This window comes from Stigmatopora argus, chromosome 18 (assembly GCF_051989625.1).
Source record: "Stigmatopora argus isolate UIUO_Sarg chromosome 18, RoL_Sarg_1.0, whole genome shotgun sequence".
Classification (NCBI taxonomy): Eukaryota; Metazoa; Chordata; class Actinopteri; order Syngnathiformes; family Syngnathidae; genus Stigmatopora; species Stigmatopora argus.
This window is the reverse complement of record NC_135404.1, coordinates 3,454,986-3,470,316: the sequence shown is the minus strand read 5'-3', so window position 1 is coordinate 3,470,316 and position 15,331 is coordinate 3,454,986. Positions and strand designations below refer to the sequence as shown.

The 15,331-nt window shown below is 38.2% G+C and overlaps 1 protein-coding gene across 4 annotated transcripts in view; it reads left to right on the top strand.

Annotated features, from left to right (window-relative positions):
- The window catches only part of abcc3 (ATP-binding cassette, sub-family C (CFTR/MRP), member 3), a 68,562-nt gene that overhangs the window by 1,573 nt on the left and 51,658 nt on the right, over positions 1–15,331 (top strand). For all 4 annotated transcript variants that reach the window (XR_013306014.1, XM_077625128.1, XM_077625129.1 and 1 more), the window contains exons 2-4: positions 12,665–12,841; positions 14,393–14,518; positions 15,136–15,273. Coding sequence is in view for 3 of the 4 variants with exons in the window: in XM_077625128.1 (XP_077481254.1) it covers positions 12,665–12,841; positions 14,393–14,518; positions 15,136–15,273 (441 nt within the window). In the remaining variant the exon portion in view is untranslated. The remainder of the gene's footprint in view (positions 1–12,664; positions 12,842–14,392; positions 14,519–15,135; positions 15,274–15,331) is intronic.

Here is a 15,331-nt window from a genome sequence, read left to right as displayed (position 1 = left end):
TAATAAATATCATAGTAACATTTCAACCATTAATAACAATGCAAATAATAATGTAATCATTCATATTATGTATTTATTTACTTGGAATATTTGTCCATAAAAGGGTTGAAGGTTTTAGTGTCAACTTTTGAAGAGCTGCTAAAAAATAAATAACAATACATGCTAATAACTTGGGATGATAACTGAGTCAGACCACAAAAATGAATTTCCACCAATGGAAGGGTAATGTTTTTAAATAATCTGAAAATGAAAATACTAAAACAAAATTTCTGAGTACATTTACAAAAAAAGCCAAAAGAATGCTTGAAAATACCACATTAGTCTGTAGTAACTCCTCAAAGTTTTCAGAACTGAATCACAAATAGAACCATTGAAATTAAATTAAAATGTAATTTTTGATATTACAGTCGTACCTCTACTTATGAAATTAATTGGTTCCAGATTTTTTTTCATAACTTGAACATTTCTCATGTACAGTACATTCGTACCTCAAGATACGAGCTTAATGCGTTCCGGGACTGAGCTCGTATGTCGATTTTCTTGTAACTCAAACAAACGTTTCCCATAGAAATGAACTGAAAACAAATAAATTCATTCCAACCCTCTGAAAAAACACCAAAAACAGGATATTGGATTGGATTTTTTTTTTATTTGTTCTAATTCTCCATCTATTAACAAAGTAACAAATAACTAGTGGTTTAATACTACTAAAATGTGTTTAATATTATTAAAATGACACAGATTTCGCGGAGGGGAGAGAGACGGGACAGAGAGAGAGGGGGGGACTTTTTGCTCGGCAACGCGCTCGTAACATAACATAAACAAATTTAAATGAACTTGGATTACGATGCAGACACACTCAAAAATAAGTTTAATCTAACCTTACACTCAACTTAATTCTAATTTTGTTTTACATTTTAATACCTTTCTTCTCCCGGCCGGGTTGGCTCTATTTGCCCCGCCTCCACCCTGACTTTCAGATGCAACCTATTGAGGGTTGTTTGCTTTTGTATTCCCTTCAAAATATTCCCAAAATGATGCACACAAATGTCCTCACAATAGAATAACGCACGACCACTTGCCAACTTGCCCGGGAAGTAGTACTCCTCTCGTATTAGCGACAGGAAAAAAAACACTGAAAAAATGCAACGCTCCGCCCAGTGCTCGCAGAGACATTACATGAGGGAGTTGCGGGGAGAGAGACAGTGTCCATGATGTTCTTATGAGGAGCATCTCGCGTCCGCTGTCTGCTCGTATATCAAAATTTGTCTCGTATCTCAAGATAAATATTTGCTCAAAATAATACTTTTATCTCAAATTGCTCGTATGTTGGGGCACTCGTATGTCGAGGTACCACTGTAATACCTTGACATACGAGGAATTTGAGATACGAGGAAAATTCCGAGCAAACATTTACCTTGAGTTATAAACAATTTTGAGATATTATGCGAGACAGCCAGGTGAGCGAGACGCGATAGGCTGCTTATGATAACAGCGCACTTTCTTGCTGCATCCCCCTCGTTCAAAGATCTCTATGAGCACCGGGCGGAGCGTTGCATTTTTTCCGTGTTTTATTTTTGTGTTAGTCAGTGCAGAATTAAGGGAAACACAACAGGTCCAAAGCAAGCCGGTGCAATGAAGGGTAGTGCGATGAAAAGGCGTATGATGACAATCGATATTAAGCACGAAATTATCGAAAAACATGAGTAGTGTACGCGTGACTGAGCTGGCTCGCCAATACCTATGGAGAAGCAGGAAGTTCGCCTTGAAAGCCACGGTGGAATACTTTAACCTCTTGCCTTGGTTATTGCACAAGAAGGTTTAAATTTAGTGTAACGTAAGATTAAAACTTTTTTTTAAGTGTGTGCGTATTGAAATCTAAGTTCATTTAAGTTAAATTCAAAGTTCATGTTACATTACGATCACATCTGTCTAGTTTCTGTCTCTCTCTCTTTCTCTCTCTATCGCTCTCTCTTTCTCTCTCTCCAATCCGCAAATTCCCCGTTGTATTTAGTAATGTCTCATTTTCTTATCAAACATCATAACCACTAGTTATTTGTTACTCTGTTAGTAGATGGTGAATTACAACCACTAAAAATATGTTTTCCCGTTGTAACATCCTGTTTTTTGGTGTTTTTTTCAGAGGATGGGAATGAATTAATTTGTATTTAGTTCATTTCTATGGGAAACGTTGATTTGAGATACGAATAAATCGACATAAAAGCTCAGTGCATTAAGCTTACTAATTTAGATGTAAATTCTCTAATTTGTTCCATGGTTCTCACACAACTACCAACTAAACCCTTTAAAATTGGTCAAAGTGTCCCAATTTTGAATGAAAGATGTGAGAAACACACAAAAATGAGAGAAAATTATTCGAACATTATTTATTAATGTCTTAAAATGAATAACAAGCATACAAAATCCATCCGTGTTGAAGCATGATATCCGCACGCGCATTTCCCTATCACCCGATGGCGTCAGAAATTCGTCCACTTTGTAGTACATTTTAGACATTTACTTGTGCCCTATATATGAATGTGTGTGAAAATACGTCCCACATTGCATTTGTACGTTTTTTTTTCGCTTAATAAGGGGAATTGCAATCATTAATAAGGGTAGCATTTAGCCTAGGTGGACAGGGCATTATAAGCGTACGCGCATTCCACTTTGAACAGTCCGTGTCAGAATTCGTCCACCTTGTAGTACATTTTAGACTTTTATAGAGAGGATAAATCAGTTCGGAAAATGAATGAATGAGTAAATGAACGTGTGCCCTATGTGCCCTGTGTGTGTATGTGAAAATATGCACCGTGTTGCATTTGTACGTTTTTTCTCACATAATAAGGGGAACATTTAGTGAAGGTTGACAGGTATGGAAGAGAGAAACTTGAAACATGGATAGCGGTTGTTTTGAGACAGCCATTGAGAGCCCAGTAGAGTGTAGTGAGGTTCTAAAGTGAGAATCAATGCATCAAAATAAAACAACGGATAAGGAATGCATGTACTTTTTGGGGGTTTTCGTAACTTGGATATTTTTCTTATCTAGAGGCACTCATTTGCTTATTAAAAAGCTTTCGTAACCTGGAAATTTCGCACCTAGAGGCATTCGTAAGTAGAGGTATGACTGTACAGTCATACTAACGAATGCATTTTTTATATGCATGAATTTTTTAAATGCAAATGAGTTCCTCGAGATAAGAAATATATCCAAGTTACGAAACCCCCCCAAAACTACATGCATTCCGCTGTTTTATTTTAAAAATATTGTCGCGAATGCATTGATTCTCGTTTTAGAAACACTCCACCATATACTGGGCTCTCATTGGCTCTCTCACACCAACCCTCCATTTTCTTTTACCCATTGTCTGCTTAAACTTATTTATGCTTGGGGAAGCTGTGGCCGAGTGCCTCAACCTGAACCAGAGCCTTGGGTGGGCGAAATTGTGTCGCTGGGGTGGGCGATGGGCCATGTGGTCAGTAATAAGGACGTTGACGAGTTAGTTGGTCAATGTGCACCAAAACGGAGCATGAGTAAATGCAACGCTCGGCAATACATGAGGAATTCAACGAGAAGCCAGCCGAGGAGGAAGTAGCCACCATCGCAACAGCACAAACCTGAAAAAACGGGGGAGAAACGAACTTTCCGACTTTGTGAAAAAACATCCTGAAAAAGTTTTCACGAGTCGTGCCCACTTTGACGACATTTGTCTTGTGCATTTTAGAAACATTATTAGAAGTCCTCAAAGACAATCGTCTTTGTAGTTTTTTTTCCAAAATGTTCGTCATCCAGCACTGGAGAAGCAGGTAGGAACACAGTAGTGACTTATAAAATGGGTGTAAAATTACGTTTCAAAGAAAATCTCAAAACGTTAATGTTTGTTGTTGATCAATGTTGTTGTTTGAATTCTTAATGCTATGTTCATTAAATGTGTGTTCATGTTTGTGTGCTATCTCTATGTTGTATCCCGGTAGCTTTCTCTTTTTCCCATGCGTTTCAATACCGGTAGATTTTTGTGTTTGTATACAATAGACCAGTTATTTTCAAAGCCGATAGACAATAGACCACCTCCATATGTCTGCATTCCGGAATGTCAATTGCCCCAGAATCTGAATTTAAGCACCGTTGATGATGTCGGTTTGTTTTGTGCTAAGGTATATTTTTCAGATTATTTTGGCCACATTTACAACTGTACAATTTTAGAGGCATTTAAATTGGGTTCTGGCAGCACAGTGATTTGTTGATAGCATGTTTGCCGCATAGTTCTGGTTTCTGGGTTTAAATCTTTGCTCTTGCTGGCCTCTGTGTAGTTTGCGTTTGTGCAGTGCAAATATGTGCCTTTTCTGTGGTTCCTCGAGCTTCCTTCCACATTCCAAATAGAAGCATAGTAGGATAATTGAGGGCTATTAATTACTATAGTAGCGATTACGAATGATTGTATGTGAAACTACCATGTCAGCACATCCAAATAAATGTTAAAGCTGATCGAAGGCCTTGCGGTCGATCGTTAAAATATCAGCCTTGATACCTGCGTAATGTGTATCTCATGCAATTATTGCACCCAGAGACTTGGTGAACACTATACCGCTATGGACACACTTCCTGGTTATGCTTACGTTACTTCCTTTTTGAAACGAAAATATTGCACATTTATGATTAGGAAATAAAACATTTTTCCTGGTCGAAAGTGACAACTATTGCAGTAATATGAACCATTGCAAAAAAATCGAGATATTTCGACATTAGAAGAAATTTGGCCGCCACAACATTTTAAACTTCTGATAAGAAAATTGTAATTTCTGTCATTAAAAAGCACTAGGTTCTCATCAAGATAGACTTATTTCTTTTTTCAAATTGAATAATTTGATATTTGGCATTTACAAAGACACACATATTAACTTCCTTATGATATTGACCCTAATAATGTGCTTTTGATTCATACAGTAGCTCAGAAATACTACATTAAAACCATGAATATGGAGGTGAAAATTGTGAATCTGAGGGCGGCTTATACGCGAGAAATTGTAACATTCAACAATTTTAAGGAAATTTTAAGGATGCGGCTTATACGTGGGGGTGGATTATATATGAATAAATATGGTATATTTCTTTAACAAAAATGTCCTGTTATTAAATAGAATATAACTCCCAAAAATAAAGTATCAATTTTTGGGTTGACTTTAACTGACCTAATGTCGGGGTGGGTAAACTATTCGTCAAAGGGCCGCAGTGGGTGCGAGTTTTCATTCCAACCCATAAAGAGGACACCTTTTCACCAATCTGGTGTCCTATAAGTGAAATCAGTGGATTGCAGTCAGGTGCTTCTTGTTTTCTGCAGAAATCTCATTGGTTTAAGTGTCTGTGCTGGATCGGTAGGTACAAAAACTTGCACCCACAGCGGCCCTCCAGGACCTTTTTGCCCACCCCTGACCTAAGGTCGAGTAACCCTAAAACTATATTTGGCGACGAGCAAGGTGTTTTTGTGTGACAGTTTAAATTTGTTCTGTAGACTGCATATCTTTGCCAATGTACGTCCGTATTTCTCTTGTTTCGCAGTTCTTTTTATGAGATTTAACTTTGTTTACATGGTAATTGCAATTTTTTTGACTGAATCTAAAAAAATCAGTTTTCTTCTTTAGGGCCATAATGTGAAATATAGAGGGTGAAAATGGCAAAAATGCTTCCTGTGCTTTGGCGTAATAATGTGTGCGTGTAAACACGTGAAGCCCATTGTGACTTCTGTCTGTGAAAGTTGCTATGTAAAATGAGTTTGCTTGCCTGCTTAGAATATTACCTAAATTGGTAACCATGGTGAAGAAAATCAGTGATTGATATTTTCCTCATAAATAATCACCAAAGTAAACTAACAACTGTATATCATGCTAGTATTAATTACTACATTATGACATGATTCCAACCATCTGTATCAACCTGTCAAGCAAATGTGCTGTTGGGAATGCAGAAGAATTCTAACCTCACACATACCATTGGTATGAGTTGTTTAGAGTATGACGAAAAGTTAAAATACTATGACTCAGATTAGAACGAGGCAAACTAGCTATGAGCCGAATGATTTAGACTAGCATTTTTTTGTATTTTTCTTCTTGGGCGTGTATTCCTCTCGGGAACAGTTGATTCTTTAAGCCATAAAACGCAGTTTTAGTCTGCCCTCACTGGAAGCAAGGTGTTCCTAAACAAATCAATGCTGATCAGCTTATGGTACAACTGTCTTTGTTCAGAGTGTTTGTAAAAGGTGTTGGAGCTGCCCTACCCAAACTTTATATGAGTAGCTTTGTTAAATAGGAATTTGTGTAATGTGGCAGAGTAAGCGCTTTTTCCCCCAGCAGTATCATGTGTTTAATGCAGAATTGAAACAGAAAGTGAAGAACTGAAATGAAGAACCTAGAATAAACTCCAAGGGATGTTTGGTAGGAAATTCTTGCCTGTCACTTGCTTTCTTTTTTTTTTTTTTTTTTTTTTTTAGAAATTCTGGCACATTGGATATATTAAACAACTATAAATCTTACTGCTGGACAATCTCAATATTATTTTTTCCCTCAGTGTTGATATGTACATTTTTGACCCAGCAGATTTGATCACTTTTTTCTGTTCACCCATAATAAAGTCAAGAACCAAACTTCATGAATGTTTTTGTGACAAAGAAGTATCTGTTCCAATCACTCAAAAATCAGAGTTGTAGAAATAACTTGAAACTCAAGAGAGCCATGACATTATGTTCTTCACAAGTGTATGTAAACTTTTGACCACAACTGTATGTATATATATATATATATATATATATATATATATATATATATATATATATATATATATATATATACATATACATACATACATATACATACAGTGGGGCAAATAAGTATTTAGTCAAGTTCTCCTACTTGAAAAGATTAGAGAGGCCTGTAATTGTCAACATGGGTAAAATTCAACCATGAGAGAAAGAATGTGGAGAAAAAACCCCTGAAAATCAACTTGTTTGATTTTTAAAGAATTTATTTCCAAATTAGAGTGGAAAATAAGAATTTGGTCACCTACAAACAAGCGAGATTTCTGGCTGTCAAAGAGGTCTAACTTCTTCTAACGAGGTCTAATGAGATCTCCACTCGTTATCTGTATTACTGCATCTGTTTTAACTCATTATCGATATAAAAGACACCTGTCCACAACCTCAGTCTCCCACACTCCAAACTCATTATTGGTATAAAAGACACCTGTCCACAACCTCAGTCTCCCACACTCCAAACTCCAGTATGGCCAAGACCAAAGAGCTGTCGAAGGACACCAGAGACAAAATTGTAGACCTGCACCAGGCCGGGAAGACTATAACAAAGTATTGAGATGAACTTTTGTTATTGACCAAATACTTATTTTCCACCATGATTTGCAAATAAATTATTTAAAAATTAAACAATGTGAATTTCTGCTTTCCCACATTCTGTCTCTCATGGTTGAGGTTTACCCATGTTGACAATTACAGGCCTCTCTAATCTTTTCAAGTATGATAACTTGCACAATTGGTGTCCTCTTTATGGGTTGGAATGAAAACTCGCACCCACTGTGGCCCTTTGTGGAATAGTTTGCCTACCCCTAATTTAGGTGATTGATATACTGTACATGTAGGATTCTTTATTTATAGCATATCTAGAACATGTTCAATTTCAAGTTTTTCTAAGCTTGATTTCTTCTACTGTCATGTCAGTATTTGCGCAACACACTTTAGAAATACAAACAAGCTTCCCTAAGTCAAGCTTATGGTGAGTTTAATACTGAAGGTATGCATACTGAGGTTTACTGGGGGTAGGTGTTAAAATAGATCAGACTTAAACTGTGGTCTACTTCTACCATACTTTTACATGATGCCAAAGTAAATGAACATTGTGAACCGTTGAGCCATATGGTCATAATTAACATTGTTGCATGTTCCTTACCACTGTCTCCCTGCCGTCTTTGCAAGTATATGCCCTTCGTTCACTGAATTCGCGCAACAACCTTTTAGAATAATAGGGAACATATGGGGAATTTCTGCAATCTTTTCTGTAAAAATGCTGAACATAATGAACAAATCTGTTTTTAGCTGGCTCGCAACTTGCATTGCTTGTTTAACTCAATTATAAATATAAACTCCAATTCTAAGCACCAGCCGTGTATAAATAACATATCTAGATGCGATATCTCAGATCAACAGGATTTGCTAATGACATTTCAATACAGATGAAAGTAGATTGAAAGCATCAGCAGGTTTACAGTATCATTCTTGGTGTCTTATCAGTACAGGTTTTTCTTGTTTATTAACAACTGTGAGATGATTCCCTAAGTGAAATTGAAAGTGTAATCATGTTTTCGAAAAAGCCTCAAATGGAGTCAAGTTTCCATACCATTGGTGTTGGATAGAATCCTTCGGTTTATAAAACCATTGCTTTTCGATCAACAAAAATTTGAATAAATGTGTGTTGAGCCATTTGTATGACATAAACCAGACCAAGCAATTTGAAACACTTCAAATTTAGACATTTGAAGGGCCCGGCCTTAGTTTACCTAACATTAATTGGAAAGAAACTAAATGAACTCCACTAAATGGTTCCCGATACTGCCGTCCGGGTGCGTATCAATGAGAGTATGCATGCAGAAGAGTCAAATGAAGGAAAAATATGATTAAAAAGGCGCTAGAGATAGTGTCGGCACCCTAGTGCCTGCCTGACGCTCACATTGGTGCGTTCGGGACTTAGGTCTCTCACCAGCGGGTCCCATATTTTACCACACAGCTTAGCGGAGAGCCATATAAACCCATCAAAATAGCCACAGGAGCCATAGGTTCTCAACCCCTGAGCTAATGTAAAAAAAATCCATGTTTTATTTTTTTAAATGGACAGCATTTAAAATCCATGAGGATCATTCATAAATGAAAAAACTCAAAGTACAAACACACGTTAAATGACTAAAGATGTAAAAAAGTTAGCGCTGTTAATGAATGGGGTCAAGAAACTTTGGTTTACACTCTTCTGGTTTATCTTTGAATGCTGAAATCTTTTCTGTCATGTTTTTTGTATTTTATTTTATTTTTTAACAAAAAGAGGAACCAGAAATATACACGCTGCCCACCAGCTGGTGTAATTATCTATCACTCTATACATGCCTCAGTTGATGGGAGTGGTGATATATAGAAAATGGCTGGGAGCCACCAGCTGTGTTTATCTTAGTTCTTCTATCTGAGGGAAGTGTTTGTAGGAAACCATGATAATCACCACAGATCTCTCCATGATTCATTGTGAGTTTACTTTTACCTACGTTACTTGGCTCACCTTCTTGATGTTATTCATCCACATGAAAAATATGGGTCTTTCAAAATGTGTTTAACAACGTAACATAAAATATGTAATGATCGGTCTTCAAAAATAACAATTTTCCTCTTTTTGGTTTATGTTATGATACCAATAAATTAAGGTGGAATATCTAAGATTGAACCTTAGCCATTTTTTTAACCGTACCTTTACCATTCTGTTAAAACAGTTTTTGCATTTGATTTACAGCAGGACTTAACCCCCCCCCCCCAAAATAAACTCCCCAAAAACCCAAACCAAACTCCAAAACAAAGTCCTAACCTTAACACATCCAACCCCCAACTTAATAACAGTCTTATAAACTGTTGTTTAAAGTATGTAGTGCTTAAAATATGAAATAAACAACTACCAGTTTGTCATCCTTCCTAGTCCGCGTGTCAATCAGTAGAGTTAATAGCCTTCAATGGGGTTATACTGTAGTGTAGGAAATACAATGTATAAACCACAAATTTAAATACTTTCCCCTCATCTCATCTCGTTTTCTGAACTGCTTTATCCTCATTAGGGTCGCGGGGGGTGCTGGAGCCTATCCCAGCTGACTCCGGGCCAGAGGCGGGGGACACCCCGAATCGGTGGCCAGCCGATCGCAGGGCACATGGAGACGGAAAACCATCCACACTCACACCCATACCTAGGGGCGATTTAGAGTGTCCAATCAGCCTACCATGCATGTCTTTGGAATGTGGGAGGAAACCGGAGTATTCAGAGGAAACTCACGCAGGCCCAGGGAGAACATGCAAACTCCACACAGATGGACATGACCTGGATTTGAAATTTAAATACTAAACCCTGTAAATACATACAGTTGTGGTCAAAAGTTTACATACACTTGTGAAGAACATAATGTCATGGCTTTCTTGAGTTTCCAGTTATTTCTATAACTCTGATTTTTCTCTGATAGAATGATTGGAACAGATACTTCTTTGTCACAAAAAACATTCATGAAGTTTGGTTCTTTTATGACTTTATTATGGGTTAACAGAAAAAGTGATCAAATCTGCTGGGTCAAAAATATACATACAGCAACACGAATTAGCAATTTTGGTGAAAGTTGTGTCAGTGAAATGAGCTTCATAGCATGGCCTCTTAACTTGTGAGTTATTATGAGTGACTACAGCTGGTGAGCTCTCTGAGGCCATTTAAATAGGGCTCATTGGATGCAAACGCCCACAAATGCTACAATGGGAAAGTCAAAGGAGCTCAGCATGGATCTGAAAAAGCGAATCCTTGACTTGAACAAGTCAGGAAAGTCACTTGGAGCCATTTCAAAGCAGCTGCAGGTCCCAAGAGCAACAGTGCAAACAATTGTTTGTAAGTATAAAGTGCATGGCACTGTTTTGTCACTGCCACGATCAGGAAGAAAACACAAACAATCACCTGCTGCTGAGAAAAAATTGGTCAAGAGGGTGAAGATTCAACCGAGAATCACCAAAAAGCAGATCTGCCAAGAATTAGAAGCTGCTGGAACACAGGTGTCAGTGTCCACAGTCAAGCGTGTTTTGCATCTTCATGGACTGAGAGCCGTGCAAGAAGGAAGCCCTTGCTCCAAAAGCGGCACCTTAAGACTCAACTGAAGTTTGCTGTTGATCACATGGACAAAGATAAGACCTGGCGGAAAGTTCTGTGGTCAGAAGAAACAAAAATCGTATATACAACTGTATACTCTATGGATTTTCCAAACAACTTTTTTAAAAGGGAAAAAATAGCAAACCACATTAAGAGTAGGAAGAAGAAACTGGAGGTACTTAGATTCCAGCATTCAGAAAAGCCTTGCTAGAATTTTACAACACATTCAAAATAAGATTCAAAAAGCTAATGCAAATGTTTGAGGATTTCAAATGTTTTTGAACAAACATTCTTTAACATATATATTTTAGATAAAATAAGTTACCTAAGTCTTTTTGAAGGTGGCCCTGTGACTGAGTAGTTAGCGCATTGGCCTCACAGTTCTGAGATCGAGGGTTCAATCCTAGGTTCATACCTTCCTGTGTGGAGTTTGCATGTTCTCCCCGGGCTTGTGTGGGTTTTCTCCTGGTACTCCGGTTTCCTCTCACATCCCAAAAGGAACAAATTGCTCTTAGGTACGAGTGTGAGCGCGAATGTTTGTCCGTCTCCTTATTCCCTGCGATTGGCTGTGCAGGATTGTGGGATATAATATACAGTGGTACCTCGACATACAATCTTAATCCGGTCTGGGACTGAGATCGTATGTCGAGCTTTTCGTAACTCGAGCGGACGTTTCCCATTGAAATGAACTAAAAACAAATGAATTCTTTCCAACCCTCTGAAAAAACACCAAAAACAGGATATTGGATTGGAAAACATGTTTTATTTCTTCTAATTTGCCATCTATTAACAAAGTAACACATAACTAGTGGTTTAATAGTAATAAAATGTGTTTAATAGAAGTAAAATTAGACACATTTCCCGGAGGGTAGAGACAGCGACATACACGGAGGCGGGGGTGGGGGGGTGTTCGGGGGGACTTTATCCACGGCAACAACGCACTCGTAAACGAACAAACAAATTTAAATGAACTTGGATTAAAATATACAGACACACTCAAACATACGTTTAATGTAACTTTACACACAACTGAATTCTATTTTATTTTTTATTTTTTTACCTTCATTCTGAGCGGGTTAGCTGTTTGCCACGCCTCCACCCTCACGTTCGCTATGGATGGGCTGTTTGCTGTTGTATTCCCTTCAAAATATTCCGAAAACGATGCACACAAATATCCTCTGCAAATGATAATGCAGGACCACTTGCCAACGAGAAGTAGTCTTGAATGAGCGATTGCGGGAGCTAACAGGCTAAGGAAGGAATAACAGGAAATGCAACAGCTGAGCATACCCACGTATTGCTTGTGGGTAATGAAGTTTTATTCTGAGAAAGGGTGCCATTGGCTATCGGTGTTATGTGCACGAGTATACTTCATTACCCAGAAAGGCCTCTTTTTGCCCGCGCATGTGCGTTGTGCGTTTTCTGGTCCATGTGTAGCGGAAACTCATGTGAAGAAATCGTTCAGTGCTCGTAGATATCTGTTATACACGAAAGGGATGCGGCAAAAAAGACAGTGCGCTACAATGATAAACAGCCTCTCATGTCATGGCCACCTGGCTTGGTCGCATCTCGAAATTTTGATCGTATCTCGGGCGAATTATTCGATCTAAATTTTCATCGTACCTCGAGCATGTCATAGGTAGAGCTGATCGTAGGTCGAGGTACCACTGTAATTATGTATTTGTTGAATAACAGATGGTGGCCTCTGAGCTCATGTTTTGTTTCTTTTTTTCTCCAGGTTGCCAATCAAACACTCCACTCAGATCAGCCCGACCTCCCACTGTGTTTCCAGCTCACTGTACTGTCATGGCTGCCATGCATCTACTTGTGGGCTGTCTCCCCTATCTACCTTTTTTACCTAAAGAAGAACAACAGAGGCTACATTATGATGTCCATCATGAACCGATTCAAAACGGTAAAAAAGGCTACAAAATTTGGTTAAATCATTTCTCATCTATTGTGTTTAGACAACAGGACATCTCAAAGGTTGTATGGGAAGACTCTCGTAGTAGTTTTTCTTTCTGAAAACAATACCATGCTATCTGCAGCCTTAATTGTGGGAACATGATCTTGCTTCATGCTCTCACTGCAGACATCGATTGTCTTGAAAGGATCAGCTACCAGGAACACTGTCAAACTTAATCTTTACATTACTTTAATGTGCTACAACAGGGGTGCAAAATTTCGGTCCACAAGGGTACTCTATTCAGTCTGTTTTCATGTCTTCCTCCACCAAAATACCTGAATCAAATAATCAGGTTGTGGACAGCTTGCTGATGTGTTGATCATTTGATAGAACAATGCAATCCATCTGATATTATTAATTGAACAACTATAAAAACAAAATGAAACGACACAACTTGTTGGTTGTTTGCCATTATTTATTACTCCTACTATAGGTAATTTAGAACAGTGTTTCCCAACCTTTTTTGAGATGCGGCACACTTTTTGCATTGAAAACATCTCAAGGAACACCACCATCAGAAACTCTTTTAATTTAAAACTATGTTGCTTATATTAACAAGAGTCATTCTCATGAAAGTTTTATCAGCAGGAATCACATAAACCTCCAAAATATTCCAAAATCTAATTTTTCACACTGACCTAATGTCACCAAAAGTTGATGTCTGCGGACCCTGAACAACCTCTGGGCCGAGTGATGCAAATATAAATAATGTCATGTTTTTAATCGCATAATTTTATGAATTTTCTCCAAATATTATGTAAATCTCCTTATATTACGCAAAACAATGTTGTGCTCACAGAGTTTAAGTCGCCAAATGTTGATTCCCTAGAAACCAAACAACTTCCGGTTTATGTTAGATCTATAATTTGACGTTCATCATATTTTGATTTTAACCTTGTAATAGTTCAATTTTAATCTCTTATTCATATTCCTCTCTGAATATTACATTGTGTGACTTCTTGCAATTTCCGGTACACGGTCGATTGGTCGCCGACTTTTATAGTTTTTTGTTGGAGAACTTGTTAAGACCCTGACTGACGTAGCTTCTTAAAGGGACAACGCATGTACATACAAACTCTTATACACTCACACGTCGGCTCAGTGAAACTGCTCATGGCCATTGTTGGCTTTTATTGATGCGTAGACCGTGTTGTTTTACCTTGTTTTGCCGCCGGTCTTTTGGTCGTCGGTCTTTTGGTCGCCGGTCTTTTGGTCGCCGGGCTTTTGGTCGCCCGTTGTCGCGGTCGGGGCGACCAAAAGACGGCGACCAGACGACCGGCGACCAATCGACCGCACACGCAATTTCCCGCGGCACACCTGCCCATTGCTCACGGCACACCAGTGTGCCGCGGCACAGTGGTTGGGAAACTGATTTAGAAGGTACTCACTTTAGAGTGACACTATAATGGCAAAAGAAAATACAGTATCTCTTTACGCTATAATGCTAGAATGTGTTTATGCTATTTGCAAAAGCTTACATTTTCTCTTTTGATGTTTTAGGTATTTGGCTTGCTCTTATGGCTCATTTGTTGGACTGATCTCTTCTACACATTTCATGAAACACAGCAAGGACTCAGTCAGCCTCCTATTTTCTTTATCACTCCACTCATGGTCGGCATGACTATGGTAAGAAAACCTTATGATCTGCTTAACATTGATGCATACGTGTGGTTGACATGAAAAGATTTCAGACATAAATTGCTAACCAAGCTTATTTTGTAATTATAAGTAATTATTATTAAATAAGTCACAATTTTAAAGAATCCATGAAGACTCACTTGCTGTGGAACTCATTATTTCTATTGTAAATTAAGTTCGCACAGCCTTTAACTAACCAGTTATGGAAAAAAACAAAACCTGGATAACTGAGATTTCTTGACTTCATCATTAATTTGTTTTTGGTCGTTGTCATTATTTCGTCTCAAAAGTGTGCCAGTGTTTTGTAAGATCAGAGATTTTGAATAAAAACATACCCAGTTAATAAAAATCCGGATCAGGGTGTTTACCCGAGACGACCTCGTCTATGGCTGTCATAGTAACAGCCAAAAAAATGAAAAGAAAAACATGCTCTGCTGCGCATCTAACGCAGTCAGAGTACAACACGAGAGTAGTCAGCAGTCAGACCTCAGTTTACCTTACATGCCCTCTGATGTTCTGTCTCATCTAATCTCAGTTAGTCTCGTCCCTCCCCCCTTCTCCAATTCCATCTGCCTCCTACATTATGTTCTTGCTTTCTCATTCAGCTACTGGCCACATTTTTGATCCAGTTTGAGCGGTTACGAGGGGTTCAGTCCTCAGGGGTTCTCTTCATATTCTGGTTCCTGTCTGTGCTGTGCGCCATTGTGCCTTTCCGCTCTAAGATTCTGCTGGCATCCAGCCAGGTAAGATTATGCCTTAAGAAACTACTAAACTGGGTTTACTCCTTCATTTGATAAAAAA